This window comes from Bufo bufo, chromosome 10 (assembly GCF_905171765.1).
Source record: "Bufo bufo chromosome 10, aBufBuf1.1, whole genome shotgun sequence".
Classification (NCBI taxonomy): Eukaryota; Metazoa; Chordata; class Amphibia; order Anura; family Bufonidae; genus Bufo; species Bufo bufo.
Window position 1 is genome coordinate 144,256,245 of NC_053398.1, and position 21,464 is coordinate 144,277,708.

Consider the following 21,464-nt stretch of genomic DNA (forward strand, 5'->3'; position numbering starts at 1 on the left):
CTCGCACCCCTATACAAGGAAACATATTCAATGAAAAATAAGCCATCATGTGCTCACCGAGCTCCAGAGCCTCCTCTCCATGAGGAGTCTCTTGGCGGTGCTGGTAGATATGTCTGGGAGCACATGTGCAGAAGAGCGCACCGTCTCCTGGCCTGTTACAGTGCTAGGCGCTCTGCTTATGTTCCCTGCATACTTGTCCATAACCTGGTATGTGATTTCTGGAGCTTCAGCAGCAGTTGTGACCTGGTTTTGGTCTCTGACTACCTCTTTGGATTATTCTGTGTGCCATACCCTCTTGACTTCTGCATCTGAAGTCAACCAGACACCTTCGTGATAACTGAGCTCGCAGGGAAGAAGAGGTGTTATAGGTGAATTGTGCCGCCTGAAGCACTTTGGCATCATCAAAAGGAGAGTTTCTTCAGCCATTTGGCCTAAGTGTCTGTTGACAATAGCTGCATGGACCCTCCAAAAAGCAATGAGGAACTTTTAAGGCTTTGGAAAACTCAAGCCAGAAGACCAGGATCGGAGCAGTGACCATTTCAGTGATCTCGTGGCCTACCCTACCTGATAACACTGACGTAGACATTTCTCATTCTTACCTTTTATAACAGGCTCTGTGCGGCTGAAAGAGACAAACGCGGTATACTGACGTGTAGACGGGAAGTTAGTGACATGACTTTGAGATGTGAGTCTCATAATGAGGGACTCGGAGGATTCGATTGTCACCTGAAATTAAATATCACAGTATTGTTATCCACTGACTGGGCCTCATGTAGGAGAAATGGTGAAGACTACATGATGCGGCGTTGTCTGCACTGCAACAATCAAACCATCCTTAATAGCAGCCATAATGGTGGGCAGAAAATTGGAGGCCGCATACATGATGGGTCCAGTTCTGCTGACTACCCTTGTACTGTAGTTATATGGCCCATGCTGTTCTAATCAGCCTATATCCCCTCGCTTTGCTGTACTGCAGTATATTATCACATATACCTTTGCCTCTCACCTGCTTGTGTGTCGTGAACATCCCAGTAATGATATAGAAGACATTTGTGATCCCTTTACTGCGAGCTACAGCCACACCTGTCACCCCGTCTACCTGAAGGAATGGACCTGGAGACGTCTGCCAGACCCCTGGCTCATCTGGGGAACAACAAGAGAAGGCTGGTGTGAGAGCATCTTTTGAGTAATTACAAAAGCTTTCTTTTTTTTTTTTTTATATTCGTTTTTATTTACGATTTTATTTACCAATTATAATCAAGAAGTCATAACATTTATTTTTTTACAAGCCTTTTTGGAGTCATAGTCTTCCGTTTGAGAACATTCTGCTTGAAGCCTTGCAATGGCAAGGTAATGATCATCAATTACTAGGTGTCGTCTTGGTCTCATGATGTCAAAATGTGAACAGCATGATGAGGAGGACTGTTTAAATACCAGTTCTAATTGAACCAGGAAAAAAGGGAGAAAAACAAGGGAAAAAGGAAAAAATAAATAAAAATATAAAGGAAGAAAGATAAAAAAGAGGCAAGAGGAACCAGGATCACTGAAGGAATAAATAAAATTAAGAATGATGACCGCACAGGTCGCAGCATGGCATCCTCCGGCAGTGCAGCAGCACATTTGGCGAGACTTAGCCATCGACTTCCAAGTTCCTCACAAAGCGGCACCAGGTAGGCCAGTAATGCAGGTCTCTTTAGTTACCTTTATCCCGAGGGGTTATTGTTTTCTGTTCAGTCCCCAGTGAGTGGCCCTGTTGCCTCTGCTCCTCCACCGCCTCCTAAACAAAATTTTCTTAAGCAGGTTGACTCGGCATCCGTCTTGGGACAGCTTCTGAATGCATGTCCTGCACGCCAGTAGTATTAAGTTTGACCTCTACACTCATATGTTTATATGCTTTTTATGTGTCTTGGATTTCCGCCTTGTGACAGCGGGTGGTCATGCCACAATACGTTTGTTACGCAGTAGATGAGACATTTATTAAATTATGTTCATGTCGCTCCTTGCATGCAATTGAAATACCGCCACATGGACTTGCGCAGTAAAAGCCATAGATATGGATGATATATCTCTGATCACAGAGGCACCTACTGTATACCATGTTTGTCATGATGTATCAAACTGTTATTTACTGTATATACTTCTTTTTGTTTGCACTTCAGTTTGAAAAAGGCAGTGTTGGCCGAAAAGTCACAACTTAGCCGCATAATAATTTAAAAAAATCACTATTCAAGAAGTAATTTTGGAGTAATTTTGAGCTATACATCATCTTAGCAGTAATGACCTCACCGTTACTGTTGACCAGCTCTGTACTTAAACAAATGACTTCTCCAACGGCAATGGGCATCTTGAGCTCTGGCGATATGGCATCTTCTACAGGTATTGGCATGAAATCTGCCATCCCTGGATGTGCTTCATCCCAGACTCTCAGCAGTGTCTCTCCTTGCATCACTGTTGTTACCAGGAAGGTGTAATTCCTAATACCAGGTTCGATTAGTAGGAGGTCATCTCTGTAAGGAAGAAACACAAAATTGAATGCAAAACTATGTGAAGACCATAGGACAGGCTTGGGCAGGGGTCTAGGACATCAGTTGAGGTGGTTTACAATTTGCTAGTACCTGTTTGTTGCAAAACGAAGTTGTGTTTTCTGGGTGTGAAATTTTTCCCCAATGCTAGAGTAAAAGTGCACATTGAGCTCCAAGGTTATACCGACAGGAAAAGATGCCAGAGGATGACCGCTTCTAGTATGGAGCTTGGGATTGACTTCAATTCTTAGGTAGTTGACAGGAGCCACCTGAGAAGGGTTTATCGATAACGCAGTAGTGTAAAAGAAATCACTTTATCTGCCATAAATAAAGTTCTTGAAGGTTCCCCCCTACCTGGACACCAATGACAAGGTTCTGGGTTATTCCAAATGGTTCCACAGCTGAGATCTTAAGGATACTGGATCCCGTAATGCCTCCAGCTCTTAGGTGGCCATGACCATCGTCTTCAATCACCGAAGCGTTGGGAAAAGACTGAAGGATGTAAGAGATCACAGAAGCTCCTCCATCTCTAAATCACAAAGGTAGATTTACTGGCTTGCGGGTGGACCATCATCTACTCATTATCAAGAAGCAAGTGGAAATGTTCACCGTCTCTTACTTGTTTGTCGTCACAGTGAGATAAGAATTTGGAGCCATAAGGATCTGCTGTATCGGGCATTTTGGCGTCAACAGAGAGAGGCCCCGTAAAACCTGTTTCAGAAAACATTTTTAGAGTTGGAGAACCCAACTCTGCACACAACTATCGGGAGAACCGTAAGAGCCAGACTTACCACAACTTGTACCTGGTCTACTAGCTCAGCTGTATTACCCTCAAACTGTCCTCCAGACACAGAGCGTACGGTCACTTTAATGCTTACCCGACCAATGGCCCAAGTCCGGACCAACTGAGCAAAGTTTAGCTCGGGCTGCAATTCTACAGATGCCTGGAAATAAAGAGGATTTTTCTTCCTTATCCTGAAAATATTTTCATGTAAAAGACGTACAGGAGAGATTTATTTCCCAGTAGTCACCTCAGTCATACGGGGCTCCAGGGTCACCACATCCCTTTTATTTAGTGACCAGTAGAATTGCAAAGGAGGCTTTGAATTACTAAAGGAAAATGGAGTCTGTGTGCTGGAGATTCCCATCACATATACAGGCATCTGCAGCGTAAAAGAGATATCATTGTTGACATGACCATTGATAAGAAAGAACCAAGGAACTATGTTTACCTAGTCTAAAGGTGCCCATAGACTCAATGATATCATAATTCCATTAAACCAGTTTTGAAAAGTTGCCTGCTCATTTCATAGTTAAATAGGTTTTACAGGCTCCCAATATCAATCACCTATCCTCAGGCTTCTAATATCAATGACCTATCCTCAGGCTTCTAATATCAATGACCTATCCTCAGGCTCCCAATATCAATGACCTATCCTCAGGCTTCTAATATCAATGACCTATCCTCAGGCTCCCAATATCAATGACCTATCCTCAGGCTCCCAATATCAATGACCCATCCTCAGGCTCCTAATATCAATGACCTATCCTCAGGCTCCCAATATCAATGACCCATCCTCAGGCTCCCAATATCAATGACCCATCCTCAGGCTCCTAATATCAATGACCCATCCTCAGGCTCCTAATATCAATGACCCATCCTCAGGCTCCCAATATCAATGACCTATCCTCAGGCTCCTAATATCAATGACCTATTCTCAGGCTCCTAATATCAATGACCCATCCTCAGGCTCCTAATATCAATGACTTATCCTCAGGCTCCCAATATCAATGACCTATCCTCAGGCTCCCAATATCAATGACCTATCCTCAGGCTCCCAATATCAATGACCCATCCTCAGGCTCCTAATATCAATGACCTATCCTCAGGCTCCTAATATCAATGACCTATCCTCAGGCTCCTAATATCAATGACCCATCCTCAGGCTTCTAATATCAATGACCCATCCTCAGGCTCCCAATATCAATGACCCATCCTCAGGCTCCCAATATCAATGACCCATCCTCAGGCTCCCAATATCAATGACCTATCCTCAGGCTCCCAATATCAATGACCTATCCTCAGGCTCCCAATATCAATGACCCATCCTCAGGCTCCTAATATCAATGACCTATCCTCAGGCTCCTAATATCAATGACCTATCCTCAGGCTCCTAATATCAATGACCCATCCTCAGGCTTCTAATATCAATGACCCATCCTCAGGCTCCCAATATCAATGACCCATCCTCAGGCTCCCAATATCAATGACCTATCCTCAGGCTCCTAATATCAATGACCCATCCTCAGGCTCCCAATATCAATGACCCATCCTCAGGCTCCCAATATCAATGACCTATCCTCAGGCTCCTAATATCAATGACCCATCCTCAGGCTCCCAATATCAAAGACCCATCCTCAGGCTCCTAATATCAATGACCTATTCTCAGGCTCCTAATATCAATGACCCATCCTCAGGCTCCCAATATCAATGACCTATGCTCAGGCTCCTAATAGCAATGACCCATCCTCAGGCTCCCAATATCAATGACCTATCCTCAGGCTCCCAATATCAATGACCCATCCTCAGGCTCCTAATATCAATGACCCATCCTCAGGCTCCTAATATCAATGACCTATTCTCAGGCTCCTAATATCAATGACCCATCCTCAGGCTCCCAATATCAATGACCTATGCTCAGGCTCCTAATATCAATGACCCATCCTCAGGCTCCCAATATCAATGACCTATCCTCAGGCTCCCAATATCAGCATAGGTCATTAATATCCGATTGATGAGGGTCCGACACCCAGGACCCCCACCAATCAGCTGTTCCTTGGAGCCTCCGGCACTGGAACTAGCACTGTGAATACAGAGGGAACCACAGCTCCGTTCAAAGTGTAGTGGCCGTGCTGGGTAACTGCAGCTCAGCTGCCATTGAAGTGAATAGGAGCTGAGCTGCAGTAACCTGTCACGGCCACTAAGCTTTGCACGGAGCTGTGGTTCCCTCTGTATTCACAGTGCTAGTTCCAGTGGCGGAGGCTGCAGCGAACAGCTGATCTGTGGGAATGCGGGGTGTTTGACCCTAACTGATCAGATAGGGATTTTCTGTTTTTCCCATATTGATGACCTGTGGTCAGGATAGGTCAACAATATTATATCGGCAGGGGGCCGACTCCTGGCACCCCCGCTGATCAGATGTTTGGAGGAGAGAGCAGCATTCATGTGAGCTGTGAGTTCTCTTTGCTGTTTACCTGCTCACGGCTGCAGTGTAAGTACAGCTCCTTCAAGTGTATAGGACGGAGGAGCCACTGCAGTGTAAGTACAGCTCCTTCAAGTGTATAGGACGGAGGAGCCACTGCAGTGTAAGTACAGCTCCTTCAAGTGTATGGGACGGAGGAGCCACTGCAGTGTAAGTACAGCTCCTTCAAGTGTATAGGATGGAGGAGCCACTGCAGTGTAAGTACAGCTCCTTCAAGTCTATGGGACGGAGGAGCCACTGCAGTGTAAGTACAGCTCCTTCAAGTGTATAGGACGGAGGAGCCACTGCAGTGTAAGTACAGCTCCTTCAAGTGTATGGGACGGAGGAGCCACTGCAGTGTAAGTACAGCTCCTTCAAGTGTATAGGACGGAGGAGCCACTGCAGTGTAAGTACAGCTCCTTCAAGTGTATGGGACGGAGGAGCCACTGCAGTGTAAGTACAGCTCCTTCAAGTGTATGGGACGGAGGAGCCACTGCAGTGTAAGTACAGCTGCTTCAAGTCTATAGGACGGAGGAGCCACTGCAGTGTAAGTACAGCTCCTTCAAGTGTATGGGACGGAGGAGCCACTGCAGTGTAAGTACAGCTCCTTCAAGTCTATGGGACGGAGGAGCCACTGCAGTGTAAGTACAGCTCCTTCAAGTGTATAGGACGGAGGAGCCACTGCAGTGTAAGTACAGCTCCTTCAAGTGTATGGGACGGAGGAGCCACTGCAGTGTAAGTACAGCTCCTTCAAGTGTATAGGACGGAGGAGCCACTGCAGTGTAAGTACAGCTCCTTCAAGTGTATGGGACGGAGGAGCCACTGCAGTGTAAGTACAGCTCCTTCAAGTGTATGGGACGGAGGAGCCACTGCAGTGTAAGTACAGCTCCTTCAAGTGTATGGGACGGAGGAGCCACTGCAGTGTAAGTACAGCTGCTTCAAGTCTATGGGACGGAGGAGCCACTGCAGTGTAAGTACAGCTCCTTCAAGTGTATGGGACGGAGGAGCCACTGCAGTGTAAGTACAGCTCCTTCAAGTGTATGGGACGGAGGAGCCACTGCAGTGTAAGTACAGCTCCTTCAAGTGTATGGGACGGAGGAGCCACTGCAGTGTAAGTACAGCTCCTTCAAGTGTATGGGACGGAGGAGCCACTGCAGTGTAAGTACAGCTCCTTCAAGTGTATAGGACGGAGGAGCCACTGCAGTGTAAGTACAGCTCCTTCAAGTGTATGGGACGGAGGAGCCACTGCAGTGTAAGTACAGCTCCTTCAAGTGTATAGGACGGAGGAGCCACTGCAGTGTAAGTACAGCTCCTTCAAGTGTATAGGACGGAGGAGCCACTGCAGTGTAAGTACAGCTCCTTCAAGTGTATAGGACGGAGGAGCCACTGCAGTGTAAGTACAGCTCCTTCAAGTGTATGGGACGGAGGAGCCACTGCAGTGTAAGTACAGCTCCTTCAAGTGTATGGGACGGAGGAGCCACTGCAGTGTAAGTACAGCTCCTTCAAGTGTATAGGACGGAGGAGCCACTGCAGTGTAAGTACAGCTCCTTCAAGTGTATGGGACGGAGGAGCCACTGCAGTGTAAGTACAGCTCCTTCAAGTGTATGGGACGGAGGAGCCACTGCAGTGTAAGTACAGCTCCTTCAAGTGTATGGGTCGGAGGAGCCACTGTAGTGTAAGTACAGCTCCTTCAAGTGTATGGGACGGAGGAGCCACTGCAGTGTTGACGGTGAGCTAGTAAACAGTGAAGAGAATGCAGCGCTTGCTGATCTACAAGGGTACCAGGAGTCGGACCCCCACCAATCTCATATTGATGACCTATCCCAGTGGTAGCGAACCTATGGCACGGGTGCCAGAGGCGGCACTCAGAGCCCTCTCTGTGGGCACCCATGCCCTGTAAAAAGTATAGGGTGTACCAAAATGCCTTAGACTTTTCCTGCCATTCATCAGCGCAGGGTGCACTATGAACAGAGCAGGCAGCACATTGAATGCAGGCGGGCTTATTATAGCTAAATGATAAAGTACATGGAATATATACTGTATTGGACTGTAGTATTCAGGTTAAATTGCCGTTTTGGCACTTTACAATAAATATGTGGGTTTTGGTTTTCAGTTTGGGCACTTGGTCTCTAAAAGGTTAACCATCACTGACCTATCCTAAGGATAAGTCATCAATACAGGTGCCTGGAGAAATGAACCCAGACATAGCCCCTTCTTCACCCCGGCAGCCCCTCTGTGTTGTATCGCGCAGGGGAAGTGATTTTTTGCTTTACATCTTTGCACTGCTAGGCGGACGCCTGCACCGAGCAGAGACCCGGTACGTTCCTGGATCAGCAGGAAAAGCCCTTGTCGCGCATGAAATACTCCAATGCTCATCTCAGAGGGGCTGCCTGGGTGAAGAAGGGGATGGGTTCAGCTCTGAGCCCGGATAATCCCTTTGGCTAGGAGCTGCTTTCCAGACCTCAGATGGTATAATAAGACGAGTCACAGGGATGTGGATCCTGATCGCTTTCAGATGAATGACCTCAACCACTATTTCATCCTGTAAGACAAAAACAGAGCTGAAGACAATATGTCATGAACAAAAGGTGCTCTAAAGCTGACTATATACTTTAGATAGTTGCCGCCTGAACGATCCCCCTGATCCTCCCTCTTACTCATGCATGTTCTTCTTGGCCCAGCGTGCATATGTTCTAGATAGGAAGAAGAGAGACGCACTGCCAGACATGTAGGCAGCTTATCTGCCTTAAAAGTGAAAAGATTGGGCAAGTTGAAATTCATGACCCCTCCATACACATTAAATGGTATAAATCAGAAGTCAGCAGGTGTAATGTGTATGAGGAGAGGAAACTTACATCATCTTCAACTGTTCCATTAACATTCATATTCGGCGACAGAACACTCATATTGAAAATATAAATAATGTGGCGCAGAGGAGGAACCAGAGATCATATGAGGTGCTCTCAGTAGAGTAGGTTCACCCTATCTACTCGATTAAGTAGCAATAAGAACAGAAGGAACTGGGCACTCTCAGATATCTCGACCAATAATGAATTTATTTATAAGATAAACCTAGTACTACCCAATAGAGGGGAAGACTAAAAACAATAAAATATCGGCTAGAGCATAAAAATCGAGGACTTCTACAATAGAATAAAATGACACAATAAAATCGATAGAAAAATCGCATATACTGATGTCTCTGACTTGAGCGATAGTAGAACAGCATACACATATAGCAGCAATCAATAGTGTGCAATAAAAGATCTCGAGATCCTAAGGATCGATGCTTATTCGAATGTAGGTATGAGCTTGAAGGTAAGTGTCTTAATCCAATAGAAATCGATGTTTGATCGAATAAGGTTGGTTAATAAGAACTCAATCGCATAGGCAAACTTTTGTTTAGCTTTTCCCCAACAAGCAGTACTAGTGGCGTCCCGCTATGTTGAAGTCTCAGCGGCGTCCCGCTATGTTGAAGTCTCAGCGGCGTCCCGCTATGTTGAAGTCTCAGCGGCGTCCCGCTATGTTGAAGTCTCAGCGGCGTCCCGCTATGTTGAAGTCTCAGCGGCGTCCCGCTATGTTGAAGTCTCAGCGGCGTCCCGCTATGTTGAAGTCTCAGCGGCGTCCCGCTATGTTGAAGTCTCAGCGGCGTCCCGCTATGTTGAAGTCTCAGCGGCGTCCCGCTATGTTGAAGTCTCAGCGGCGTCCCGCTGAAATAATTCACTGTGTGTTCCCAGCACACATAAGCCGGCATAAAAAAATCAAACGATCTTACCATTCGATGAAGCACTTTCGTATAGGCTTTCTTCACCACACTTAGCAAGTGGTCCTTTGGGGGATTAAAACCAGACGCGTTTCGGAGTGTTGAATAACCCCTTCCTCAGTGGTTGCAAGTCCCCCCAGAATGCCCCTCTTTTATAGGGGTTGTGATGTCATACAAAGTCTGGTCTGGATCTTTTTGTTGTCAGAACCAGATAGTAGTTTTAGTATCGATCCTTTACTCGAATATGGTAAATACTGCTGTATGTGAATAATAACTTAGACATCAGTATACAAATATAAATACATATAACCATCGAATTAATCTTTACCGTAAAATAAAGAAATATAGAAGGAATAATAAAACCAGTCAAAAAATGCCAAAGCAATATTGTAGCTCAAAATCCCAACATACAGTTACATAGACTTAGTTCTTTCAATTGGTATATAAAACACATCAGGTCCCGTGCGGTATTGTTGCGATTTTGTGTATAAATTGCTAAATAGATCGATCTCAATAATCTTTCCTCCTAATAGGGGTATATTATAGCATTAAATATATTATACATCCCAAAACTGATTTTTTTTTAAAACATAATATCCCATCTGATCGTAAGTCTGTGTATTGTAGTTGGGAAGCACTTCTTAGCAGACATATCGGCGAAGCATAGGGTGGGGGCCCCTTACAAAGGTAAAACCAGCCAGGGATTAAAATACCTGGCAAGGTTAGCCGTCGGCAAGGGGCGCCCACCTGATGTCTAAAGGAAACCAAAGAGTTCGAACTCTGCATTCAGACCACCAGGAAGCAGAGTGTTCAACTCAAAGATCCGTTGGGTTTCCAACCTAGACATCTTGCCAATATGATTCCCACCCCTCCAATCTTTTTCTACTTTATCAATAACCGCAAATTTTAGGCCTGATGGATTTTTATTGTGGGCAATTCTAAAATGGTTGGCTAATGAGTGAGTTTCCAGACCGTTCCTAATGTTGGCAACATGTTCAGATATACGTTTCTTCAAGGACCTTTTGGTCCTCCCAACACGGACACTCTACAATATAAATAACATTTTCAGAATTACAAGATCAAAAATGCTTTATAGAGTGTCTGTGCTTATTTGTAGTTGATATCACTTCACTAGTTATTCGAGGAAAAGTAGTAATCGTGCAATTTTTACATTGCCCACATCTAAAAAACCCAAAAATATTCGCCCAACTTTGGATCGAAGTGGTCTGTTTCATATCATTTTTAATTGTAGGTGCTACTTTGTTGCCTAAATTTGCAGCTTTGGTAAATGTAATGAGGGGATTTGTAGGGATGGTGGAGCCTATTATTTTGTCTTTTTGTATTAAGTTCCAGTGTTTTTTTGTATATCGGTCTTAATCTTTTTGTGGTCATGGCTATACGGTAATATTAACCGTAATTGGTCTCCCTTCTCGACGGCGTGGGAGTTTAGACGGAAGAAGTTCGTAAGACTACGGTCGACTACACTTAAAGACCAACGTCCAGAGCAATTTTTGGGCACTTGCTCCATCGAATGGTAAGATCGTTCGATTATTTTATGCCGGCTTATGTGTGCTGAGAACACACAGTGAATTATTTCAGCGGGACGCCGCTAGTACTGCTTGTTGGGGAAGAGCTAAACAAAAGTTTGCCTATGCGATTGAGTTCACTTCTTATTAACCAACCTTATTCGATCAAACATCGATTTCTATTGCCTTAAGACACTTACCTTCAAGCTCATACCTATATTCGAATAAGCATCGATCCTTAGGATCTCGAGATCTTTTATTGCACACTATTGATTGCTATTGCTCAAGTCAGAGACATCAGTATATGCACTTTGTTTTTCTCTATCGATTTTATTGTGTCATTTTTATTCTATTGTAGAAGTCCTCGATTTTTATGCTCTAGCCGATATTTTATTGTTTTTAGTCTACCCCTCTATTGGGTAGTACTAGGTTTATCTTATAAATAAATTCATTATTGGTCGAGATATCTGAGAGTGCCCAGTTCCTTCTGTTCTTAGAACACTCATATTATTCCAGTATAGTAACGCTATGTAATTAACTAATTATGGGGGCTTCCAGAAGAGAAACCCTCCAAACATAAAATATTTTTAATGAGGATCAAGAGAATTCCTTGGTTTGTTTTCTTACTTATGAGAACCTGAAACCTGTATGGAGCCATTACCTGAGTAGATACCATGGAGCTACCCATCTCTTCACTCATGGCTTGGACAGTCCCTCTGATTTTGGTGGTTCCCACAGCTAATCCAGTCACCTGGCCCACTTCATTTATGGTGGCCACGCTGTCATTACTAACGGAAAACTGGATAACAGACTGCGGCTGCGGCCCTCCCTCAGACGTAACCTGGAAGGATCAATCCATTAGAAGATCTATTTTAGTTGATTGGTGGCCATAATCTAGTGAATAATGACGAAGACTGTCTCTTGGGGACAAAAATGGCTACAGAAAAATCTTTACATGTTCTCGCAACTTGGAGAGAGGGTTGTTAATGCAGCAGACCACTGACTGAGGGCAACCAAATGGCGTGAAATTTGGAGAGAGGGATTTATATCTACATGCCCATAAATTTTAGGGGAGCCCAATTCATTGCCCACTGAGGGGACAATTAGCCCTTGATCTTTGTATTACTTGACGGACAAACCACGTGCAGCCTATGCAAAGGGAACCGTTAGAAATTGGGCCACTCTTACATCAATTTACAATCTAGCCTTTGTATGGCGGTATTGGCCAGTTCTTGTTTTTCTTCTTTTTTTTTTTTAACCGCGTTCGCTAATTTGGTTGCAACTGTGCATTAAAACTTCATACCTGGATCATATTGTGAGGAATTAATGTGATTTTGTCTGGTACCAGTCGGAAAGGCGCAAATACCTAGAGAGAGAAACCAGCATGTATGCACTGTCCATAACAAGATGACAGTGGACATGTACAAGACATCTCTAGCGATGGTCATCTCACCTCTACTGGATGAGGAGCCGAGGTTATTGTCCTCCTGGCTTTATCGTGTGCGGTCACCACCAGGGTTGTCTCTCCTACACCAGTGCCATGAAGGAGGTAACTCCAGGAGAACTTGTCATTTTCAGGCAGTTTTCTGGAGGAGAAAATTATATTCTGAAGCTACAGACAAAATAAGAATTATAGTAGATCTTTACATGATGATTTAGCAACTCAAAGGGCATCGTTGACCCCCAGCAGTCTCTAGATTAAAGGTGCCACAACACCGTTCCCCATTGTCTTCTGAGTCGGAGGTCTATGGATCTCTAAGCCTATAGATGGAATCACCAATTTGGTGCATTAGGGATCTCGTGCACATTAGCGTTCAGTCACGGAGCACAGAACCCCACCATTGTGCACTCTTGAGATGCCTCTGTGACATGCCTGAAGATGTTTTCAGGGTGAAACCTTCCCTTTAGGCATTTGCAAAGGAAAATGCCATGGTTAAAGGTGGGTCTATGCTTCTAAATAATAGAAAGGAAGATGAGTAGGATGTCAATGATGGGAAAGAGATGCGAGGTGTTTTACTTGAGAATGACGATGGGGCTGGAGCTCTGGACATTCAATTGCATTATGTTGAAATGTCTATTCAGGAACGGCCTATGAGAAAAATCCCAGACTTTCACCAAAACTTCGACAGATTTTCCCACTTCTACCTGGAGAAAAAAAACACAAGAACTGAATGTATAGTATGTGTCATAAGTAGGGAACACACGTAATACAGTGTAATAAAAAATATCTACCTTATCTACCAAGCTGATCTCCAATTCGTAGATGTCGGAGACGTGGATGGTAGCAGTGGCATAACTTGCAGATAAGATACAGAGGTCTTGGACCTCCAGTGTCAGAGTACCAGGGTGCAGGGGGATCACCTGAAGAAAGATACAGGGGACTTTTGGTTTTGTAATAAGATGGTCTTTCTCTGACTGCAGAAGTCTCTAGATTAGCATTATAATCAATTGAGTTATTTAGTACGTAAAGTACAAAGAAAAGATAAAATGGCCAATGGCCCCAGTAGAAAAAGTTCTTGTATACATTGTATCAATCGGATTAAGATCTTGCATAATACAACTTAAAGGCTATTCAATCGAAAAACTTTAAAGTCCAGCTTCTAATAAAAAACTGTAGCTTTATTGTTATGCGGTAAAATCCAAACACGTATCACATACACAGTCCACACAGTCTACGCGTTTCGGACCATCAAATTTCGGTCCTTACTCATGACATCCCTTTAGCCATGTGTTGCACCAATCAATCAAGATACCGGCATCACATGGTCCATGGGGGAGGAGAACTTGCAGAACACCAAAGAAAACCCAAAAAGTATTAAATAAAGAACATGAAAACAAATCCCTTTACCGATATTGTAAAATCACGTTATGTTTCCTTTTCAGGCCTGTAGAGACAGTTTCTGATAGAAAAAACTGTTGCAAGCCTGCTTTTTGCCACTGTGCACAAGGGTGATACAACAGCGTTTGCAGCTCAGGGAGTTGAAAGAGTTTCTTTTCCAATCAGAGGGGGTGATCATAAGGGAAAACTCCTGAGCCTAGAGGCATACTGGATGTTCGAATTGGGAAGCTGCTCTCCCACAGGCCTGAACAGGAAACATGACTTGATTTTACAATATCGGTAAAGGGAATTTTTTTCATGTTCTTTATTTAATACTTTTTTGGTTTTCTTTGGTGTTCTGCAAGTTCTCCTCCCCCATGGACCATGTGATGCCGGCAACACATGGCTAAAGGGATGTGAACATTCACAATTTTACATGTCATGAGTAAGGACCGAAATTTGATGGTCCGAAACGTGTGGACTGTGTATGTGATATGTGTTTTTGGATTTTACCGCATAACAATAAAGCTGCAGTTTTTTATTGGAAGCTGGACTTTAACATTTTTCGATTGAGTTGACTTATGGCCGATTCTGGGCTATGTCCGCGCCTCTATAAGAACAACACAGGTGAGCGCTGCCTTTTTGTACTTTTCAAATCAACTTAAAGGCTATGTGCACCTTTTGGGGGCAATTTTTTTATGATTACATTGTACTCCTTTTAAGCTAATGTAATTTTTTAAATTGGTCTTTAATTAAATAAAAAATAAAAATATATGGCATCCTTTTTTCTGTACAGAGCTGAAATGCTCTAGTAGCAACCTTTGGAGTTTCTGTCCTTTCCGTCAGACCAGTTGCTGACGGACTCCTTATCTCTGCTCTCTGACATTATAAACACTCATTATAGCTCAGTCCTTATCTTACTGATAAGAATGTGGCTTAAATAAGCGTTTATGACTTTTTAGTAATTTAGAGATAAGGTTTATTAAATGACAAAGTGAAAGTACCAGTCGCACAGCTAGAAAAACAGTTAACCCTTTGTACCAGAACGGCTCAATATTTTTAATAAGGTCTATTGAAAAAAGTGATTTTTAGCCAAAATGAGTAACATTCAATCATTAAAAAACAATTGCCTCCGAAGGTGTACATAGCCTTAACCTCTATAAGGCCCCCCAAAATGCCCGGGCCCTTCATACTGGTTATACGTAACCCGCTTCCCTACACCTGTGTCGCTTCTGATGCCTACACTCCGCTGCATTTCCTCGCTATATCTGCCGTCCGGGGGGGGGGGGAGCCTCCAATAGCATCGCTGGTTACACTAGGGAGGCTTGTTCCTGGCATGGGCTGATATTGGCTAAACGCCAACCCCCACCCCCATTGCCAGATGTTTAGATCTGCGTGATGGGGAGCAAGAGCGATGCAGGTGCGGGGGAACGGGGTAAGTATAACCAGTATTAGGGGCCCGGGCATTTTTGGGGGAATAATAGTGGTTGGATAACCGCTACACCAAAATGCCTCAGATGATCTGGCAAGACCAAATAATTAGTTAAAAATATTAGTTAAGTTAGTTAAATGTTCACTTTGGTCAACTAAAGAACATGGGTCGGCAAAGATGCTGCAGAACAGGTGGCCTAAACAATAAAGAGTCCTACTAAAATGTAGAGAGGTTCCGTTACCTGCACTGTGTTCTCTGCTTCTTCATACGTGGTCGTCACCATCCTGGGATCACTAATATTTACCAGAAAATATCCAGATCCTTCCACTAAGTTCAAAGTTTCCTATGAAGTAAAATATTAACAGCCTGAATATTTAACATTATAATATTATATAAAAACATCATTTAGAGCATTTCCTCCATGAGGATGGCCAAAAAACACAATGGACCATTAGACACATCAGATACTGGGCCTTCAGAATGACTCTTCTTACAAGGCTGAGCTTACATCTGGATTTCAAATTCCATTTCTTTCTGGAATTCAAGCTGAGCTGGATCTGCCACGTGGTGGGCACCAATGCCACCGACGAACCCCACTGGCTTATAGCAGAATTGGGATTTGTTTGTTTCGGTCATAATGTTTGTTTTACCAGAAAAAAAGATTGGCTCCTAGATAGGACAAGCCCAGACACTCAGCATATACACAGATATAATACAAAAATGTATCTTTATTGAAATCGGTAAAACAAATAAATAGATGCATAAATTGGCAAAGACAGACAGAACCACATGGAGAGTGCACACAATACGTCGGGACATGCAGTTATAGCATTGCAAGTAGTGGAAAAGGTGGGATGGAAAAACAAGATGTGGCTCCCCCACCTAGATAAAAAAACCATGATTCACAACATATACACAATACAGACCCGGCTGGTGGCACCTCCTAGAGACCCCGACACGTGTTTCGGGTCGGCTTCCTCAGGGGGAGTAGAGGAGTGCTGTATTTTTGCTGACAAATATGACAGAATCTGCAATGGATCCAACTCGGATGTGGACAGAGCCTTAGACATGAGCAGAAAGCTCTCACCTCAACCTTTGGGTGATCAAACACAGTGATGTAATTCGGTAGAATGGACACTTCATCGACCAGGGAGAGTTTCAGCGTGGTGATAATGAGAAGCGACGTATCCTGTGATTAGAGAGATCTCTAAGAAATGTGCCCCTCAGCATTAGGAAATATTTTAAGAAATATGCCTTAGTTACTTACTTGGACCTGAACCCAGGACTTGTATCCAGCACAAGTGACACTGATTAAAACTGTGCCTTTTATGTTCTTTACTTCTAGAAGATGCTGACCTATTGGAAACCATTACCTCACATTATCACATACCCTGCACTCATTAAAAATTAAATCTTGGCCGTCATCACCGGATGGAGGTGGCCAGTGCCAATGAAAAGGTTTACCATACCTGTCCCTGATCTTCTTATTGCATCATTCGACAGGTTTTTATCCTTCATAGATCAATGACTTACCATTCATGCTGTGGTCTTCAGGTGATTCATAGCTATGTATGATACCTCATCTCCATTTCCAATAACCCATGAGGAAAAATGCCTTAATTGTGGCACATTTTGAGCCTGTATGTTGTCACTGAGCCTGTATGCTGTGTAAATGAAGCATGGCCACTCACCGTGTAACCATGTCTGTCCAGTAGCATCACTCTTTGGTATCTCCTGCATGCCCTGGCTATACGACAGGAGAGCCATGGTCTCGTTGGAAGATGTCCAGTCCATCGCCAGTGAGCTGAAGTTGTCAAATTTCCTCTTGTACTGGTCATAGAGGATCAGCTCTAGTTTTGTGTCCCTCAACATGGACACGGGCATCTGAATAAAGAATATCAACAGGCTGAGCAAGTGCTAAAAATTATATTCAGCTATGATACCTTGTCTACAAGAAGGAACGGAGAGAAGATTAGACAACTGTCCCATTTCCTTTCCACTATCCCCTTGTCCCCGGGTTTTGAGAGACCTTTTTGAAAACATGTGTATTGGCTCGGGTGTATACCGGCACTCTCTGAATTCTATAAGGCTTTGGTGATACCCCAGTCGGATTACTGCCCTCCCTACGTTGACAGATGGTCCTCTGATCTAGAAATCGACATCCCCTCCGACCAGTGGCCAAGACTATACCGTCTCACACACAAATCCTCGATAGCTAGCAAATTCCAGGAGGCAGGTTACAAAATACTGTCTAGATGGTATTATGTACCAACCAGTCTTCATAAATTGTTTCCTTCTGCCTCCCCGTTGTGAGTCAGCGCAAGGCTCTCTGAATTATATCTTCTGGCATTGTAGTAAACTCAGACAGTTCTGGGAGTCGGTCCACGGGACCATTGCCTCAATCTTTCCATTCTCCATCCCAAATACCCCAGGTTTCTTTTTGCTATTCCTCTCGGATTTGCCTACTCGTCTGCTCAGTAAGTCAATCTTGCGTCATTTGGTTAGTGCTGCTCGGGCCTGCATACCATCAAGATGGAAGTCCCCCTCCCACCTTCTGTAGATCTTTGGGTTTACAAGTTGGAAGACATCTGGAGACTGGAGGAACTGACAGCTCTCTCTCGAAACACCCACGAGGCCTTCATTACTTCTTGGACCCTGTGGTTTGTGTTCCAGGACACCCCGGAATATCGGACCTTACTAGCCTAATGAAGACCCCCCCCCCCTTTTTTTTTTCTTCTCCCCTTTCTTCGACCGATTACATTTTTTACATCCGTCTCCCCCACCTTCTCTACTGTTCCAGTCTGTCCCCCCTCTAGTGTCCAGTTGCTGTCTGTTTCCCCCCTTGCCCATAGTATATTTGCCTTTCGGCATGTATAAGAAATACCATCTTGTTTTCATTTGCCTATCTGATACTTATACTGATATATGTTGAACAAGATATAATGTACTGTATATGTTACTCATCATACATATTTGTTACCCACCATCTTTATTGAGAGGTCAGACTCTTGTATCTGCTTTTTCTAATTTTCTTAAATAAAGAATAAAAAAAAAAAAGGAACAGAGAGCAAAAGTCTTACAAGTTCTGGGTTATGCTTTGGGATAGGACATGGCTGAGCTCCATTCGGCACAGGGTACACCGGATACAAGGACATGTGTGCAGGAACAGCACAGATAAGCATCACCTCTACCATGTCCACAGATGGTCTTGGATTTAGTATTCCAGGATGATTTCCAAGTTGGAATGTCAAAACCTGCAAGATAAAGGCTAGCCCGTCATCTCTGCCGTTCATGTGTCCCACACTATAGACGTTTTCGGACATTCGCTCACCTGCTCTCCCAGTTTAGTGCACTGGACCTGATATGTGTGCAATTTCTGCTTTGCCTTAGCAGGATCTCCGATTTGTTGTATGTGAACACCACTCCAGTCTTGAGCAGTGAGCCACATAAAGAAACTGCTTGGCTCGGGAAGCCATGGTCTTGGACCACCTTCAAAGACCATGACCTTGGTTGAATATAGGGAGAGCACAGAGGTGTGTACAGGATCCACTGCCTTAGGGAACAAGTGACTTACAGGTAATTTGAGTAGACGAATATGAAGTGTGATATGGAGCAGAAATATGTAAGTATGGGAAGCTGAGAACTCTTATAGATCTACCTTGAGAGGGTTGTATGCTGAGAAGATGGTGTTGTTGTGGTATTCTCCATCCGCTGTTGTTACACTGACTGTGAGTACAACATGGCCGAGGTTTTGTGCAAGTATCTTCAAGCAGGAACATGATGGAGGAGCAAATCTACATCTGTCTATTGCCGAGAAAAACATAGAGAAATGTTACCTGAGGAGTGCACAATAAGGAGAAAACCTGCTAATCCCATTGCCTCAAAACAACCACATTGGTGAAAGGAAGACACACTGGGCAACCTGACTCCAATCGAGACACTGCACCCATTGCTCCAGGGTCAGACTTGAGTTTCTTGGGCCCAGCAGAGAAAATTATTCTGGGGGCCCAAGCCTTATATCATCAAAGAGCTAGACCCTAGTGGCAAGTGATTAGCTTCAAAGGCAGTTCCAAATAGGACTTTTAGGGCTGTGGCTTTATAGACTACCTGAGGATTCTCCGGTACCCTGGTGGGCCAGTTAGACCCTGCTTAGCTCAGTCAGGCCTAGCCCAGCCCGGCTGACTTATCCTAGTTCATAGTTGAGCACAGACCACACAGCCATGTCCTCCCCACTCATATCTGCCCTGCTGGTCCTGGGTCTATAATATTACCTTGACCTAAGGTGAAGTGCTGCGATTCCCCTTACATACTCCCATCCATAAATCCAGAACCACCTTCCCAATCCATTTCGGAGAGTGGGTAGAAGCAAAAACCTTTTGTCTGCTGCCCTTTTTATACCGCACCCACTTCATCAGCGCTATAGTATGTCATAGGCTTTGAAAGGAACATGGGGCCGCTGATCTGCCAATCAATGGGGGTCCCAGAGGTCGGATCCCCATCATTCTAGCACATATCACCTCTAGATGATTATTTTTTTTTATTATTGGAATACCCCTAACCAATTCAACCCACTAGCTAATACCCCAGGGCAAACAGGTCACAGTTTATGCCTTCTCATACAAAGTGGCTCCAGATTAGTTGCCCTATATGTGGGAAACATTACAGGTATACATTTTCACTCTCGTTCGGTAATACGGGATGAATTGCCCCTAGTTTTTGGCATGCAGCAGACCTCACCTTCTTGGATGCTGAACACTCCACCCCTGTCCATGCTGATGTGCAGTGGAAGCAGTGAGCAGTTTATGAAAGGAATACTGGCACCCTGATAGTTCCCATATACCACTAATGGAATATGGATCTCCCGGCCGACCTGTGTGTCCGCATTGGATGGGAGAAGCTCCAAAGATGTGACCGAGAGCACCAAAACCTGTACGAGAATGAATGGAAAACATGGGATCAAAACATTTTTTGAGAATTTCTTGTTTGAAAAAAACCTATAAAAAAATTATTCCTTCCAACATAAGTCGCTGCTGACTTACGTGGCTCTCAGCGCTGTGTAACGGGTTCATAATGTCACTGGCTTGGACCATACAGTGGCCGGGGTCTCGTCTAGTGATGACAACGCCTCTGGTGGTAACACTTGCGATACTCTCATTTGTGGATAACCAGGAGACATTCCCGCTGCCTCCTGCCACCTGAGGAGAACATGTTGTGGAAGCCTTCAGGTATATTGCGTGCCACAGAAAAACATAGACCTGGCAGCGCGTTCAGTCAGATTGTTCACGGTGATCGCTTTCTGTAGAAGTCTTCTGCACATTGGCTCCGCTCCAGAAGGAAGGAAGCTCCTCCAAAAGGGAGAGGCTCCATCTATAGACTGCGGTTTTAGGGGTCTTGCCCCTCGTCAGTTTGGCTGGTATGAGAGAGTTTTCTTCCTTCTGGAGGAGAGCTAATTTGCGTACTTATTTTTTTTCCCTCATGGAGCTCGGCCTAAAAGTCAATTTTCACTGTTGGATTTCTTAACCCCTTAAGGACCCTGGGATTTTCCATTTTTGCGTTTTCGTTTTTCACTCCCTGCCTTCCCATAGTCCTAACTTTTTTATTTTTCCATTCACATAGCCTTATGAGGGCTTATTTTTTGTGGGACAAGTTGTACTTTCTAATGGCACCATATATACGGTTGCATAACCATATTCTGACCCCTATAACTTTTTTGTAGCCATGTGTACGGAGCTGTGTGAGGGCTCATTTTTTGCTGGACGATCTGCTCTTTTCAGTGATACCAATTTTAAAAGGGTCTGACTTTTTGATCAGTTTTTATCAAAAAATTATTGGGTAGTTGAAGTGACAAAAAAAAAAAAGCGCAAATTGGCTATTTTTATTTTTTTCCCCGCTACGCCATTTGCCGTACGCCATTATTATTGTTATATTTTAATAGTATGGGCATTTTTGCACGCGGCGATGCCCATGATGTTTATTTTTTTTATTGGTTAAGTATTTTTATTTTAAGGAAAGAGGGGTGATTTAAACTTTCATTTTTTTTATGTTTTTTTTTATATTTGTAAAAACATTTTTTTTTACTTTTTTTTGGGTGACAATCACTGGCAATCATTCGAATGCCAATAGTATTCAGTGATGGCTAAATAGCCATCATTGAAGACTTA

General features: G+C 44.0%; 1 protein-coding gene across 1 annotated transcript in view; it reads right to left on the reverse strand.

Moving 5' to 3' along the window:
* NUP210L (nucleoporin 210 like) overlaps positions 1 to 21,464 on the reverse strand; it is a 39,533-nt gene that overhangs the window by 7,362 nt on the left and 10,707 nt on the right. Inside the window, exons 13-35 of the mRNA XM_040408965.1 lie at positions 20,343 to 20,498; positions 20,041 to 20,230; positions 18,962 to 19,107; positions 18,635 to 18,856; positions 18,384 to 18,557; positions 16,995 to 17,187; positions 16,571 to 16,659; positions 16,391 to 16,492; positions 15,545 to 15,646; positions 13,286 to 13,414; positions 13,071 to 13,198; positions 12,507 to 12,639; positions 12,357 to 12,419; positions 11,715 to 11,894; positions 8,226 to 8,306; positions 3,554 to 3,685; positions 3,314 to 3,466; positions 3,142 to 3,233; positions 2,877 to 3,051; positions 2,616 to 2,791; positions 2,287 to 2,507; positions 1,007 to 1,143; positions 600 to 726 (exon numbers count right to left, since the gene is read on the reverse strand). Coding sequence (XP_040264899.1) covers positions 600 to 726; positions 1,007 to 1,143; positions 2,287 to 2,507; positions 2,616 to 2,791; positions 2,877 to 3,051; positions 3,142 to 3,233; positions 3,314 to 3,466; positions 3,554 to 3,685; positions 8,226 to 8,306; positions 11,715 to 11,894; positions 12,357 to 12,419; positions 12,507 to 12,639; positions 13,071 to 13,198; positions 13,286 to 13,414; positions 15,545 to 15,646; positions 16,391 to 16,492; positions 16,571 to 16,659; positions 16,995 to 17,187; positions 18,384 to 18,557; positions 18,635 to 18,856; positions 18,962 to 19,107; positions 20,041 to 20,230; positions 20,343 to 20,498 — 3,301 coding nt within the window. The remainder of the gene's footprint in view (positions 1 to 599; positions 727 to 1,006; positions 1,144 to 2,286; positions 2,508 to 2,615; positions 2,792 to 2,876; positions 3,052 to 3,141; positions 3,234 to 3,313; positions 3,467 to 3,553; positions 3,686 to 8,225; positions 8,307 to 11,714; positions 11,895 to 12,356; positions 12,420 to 12,506; positions 12,640 to 13,070; positions 13,199 to 13,285; positions 13,415 to 15,544; positions 15,647 to 16,390; positions 16,493 to 16,570; positions 16,660 to 16,994; positions 17,188 to 18,383; positions 18,558 to 18,634; positions 18,857 to 18,961; positions 19,108 to 20,040; positions 20,231 to 20,342; positions 20,499 to 21,464) is intronic.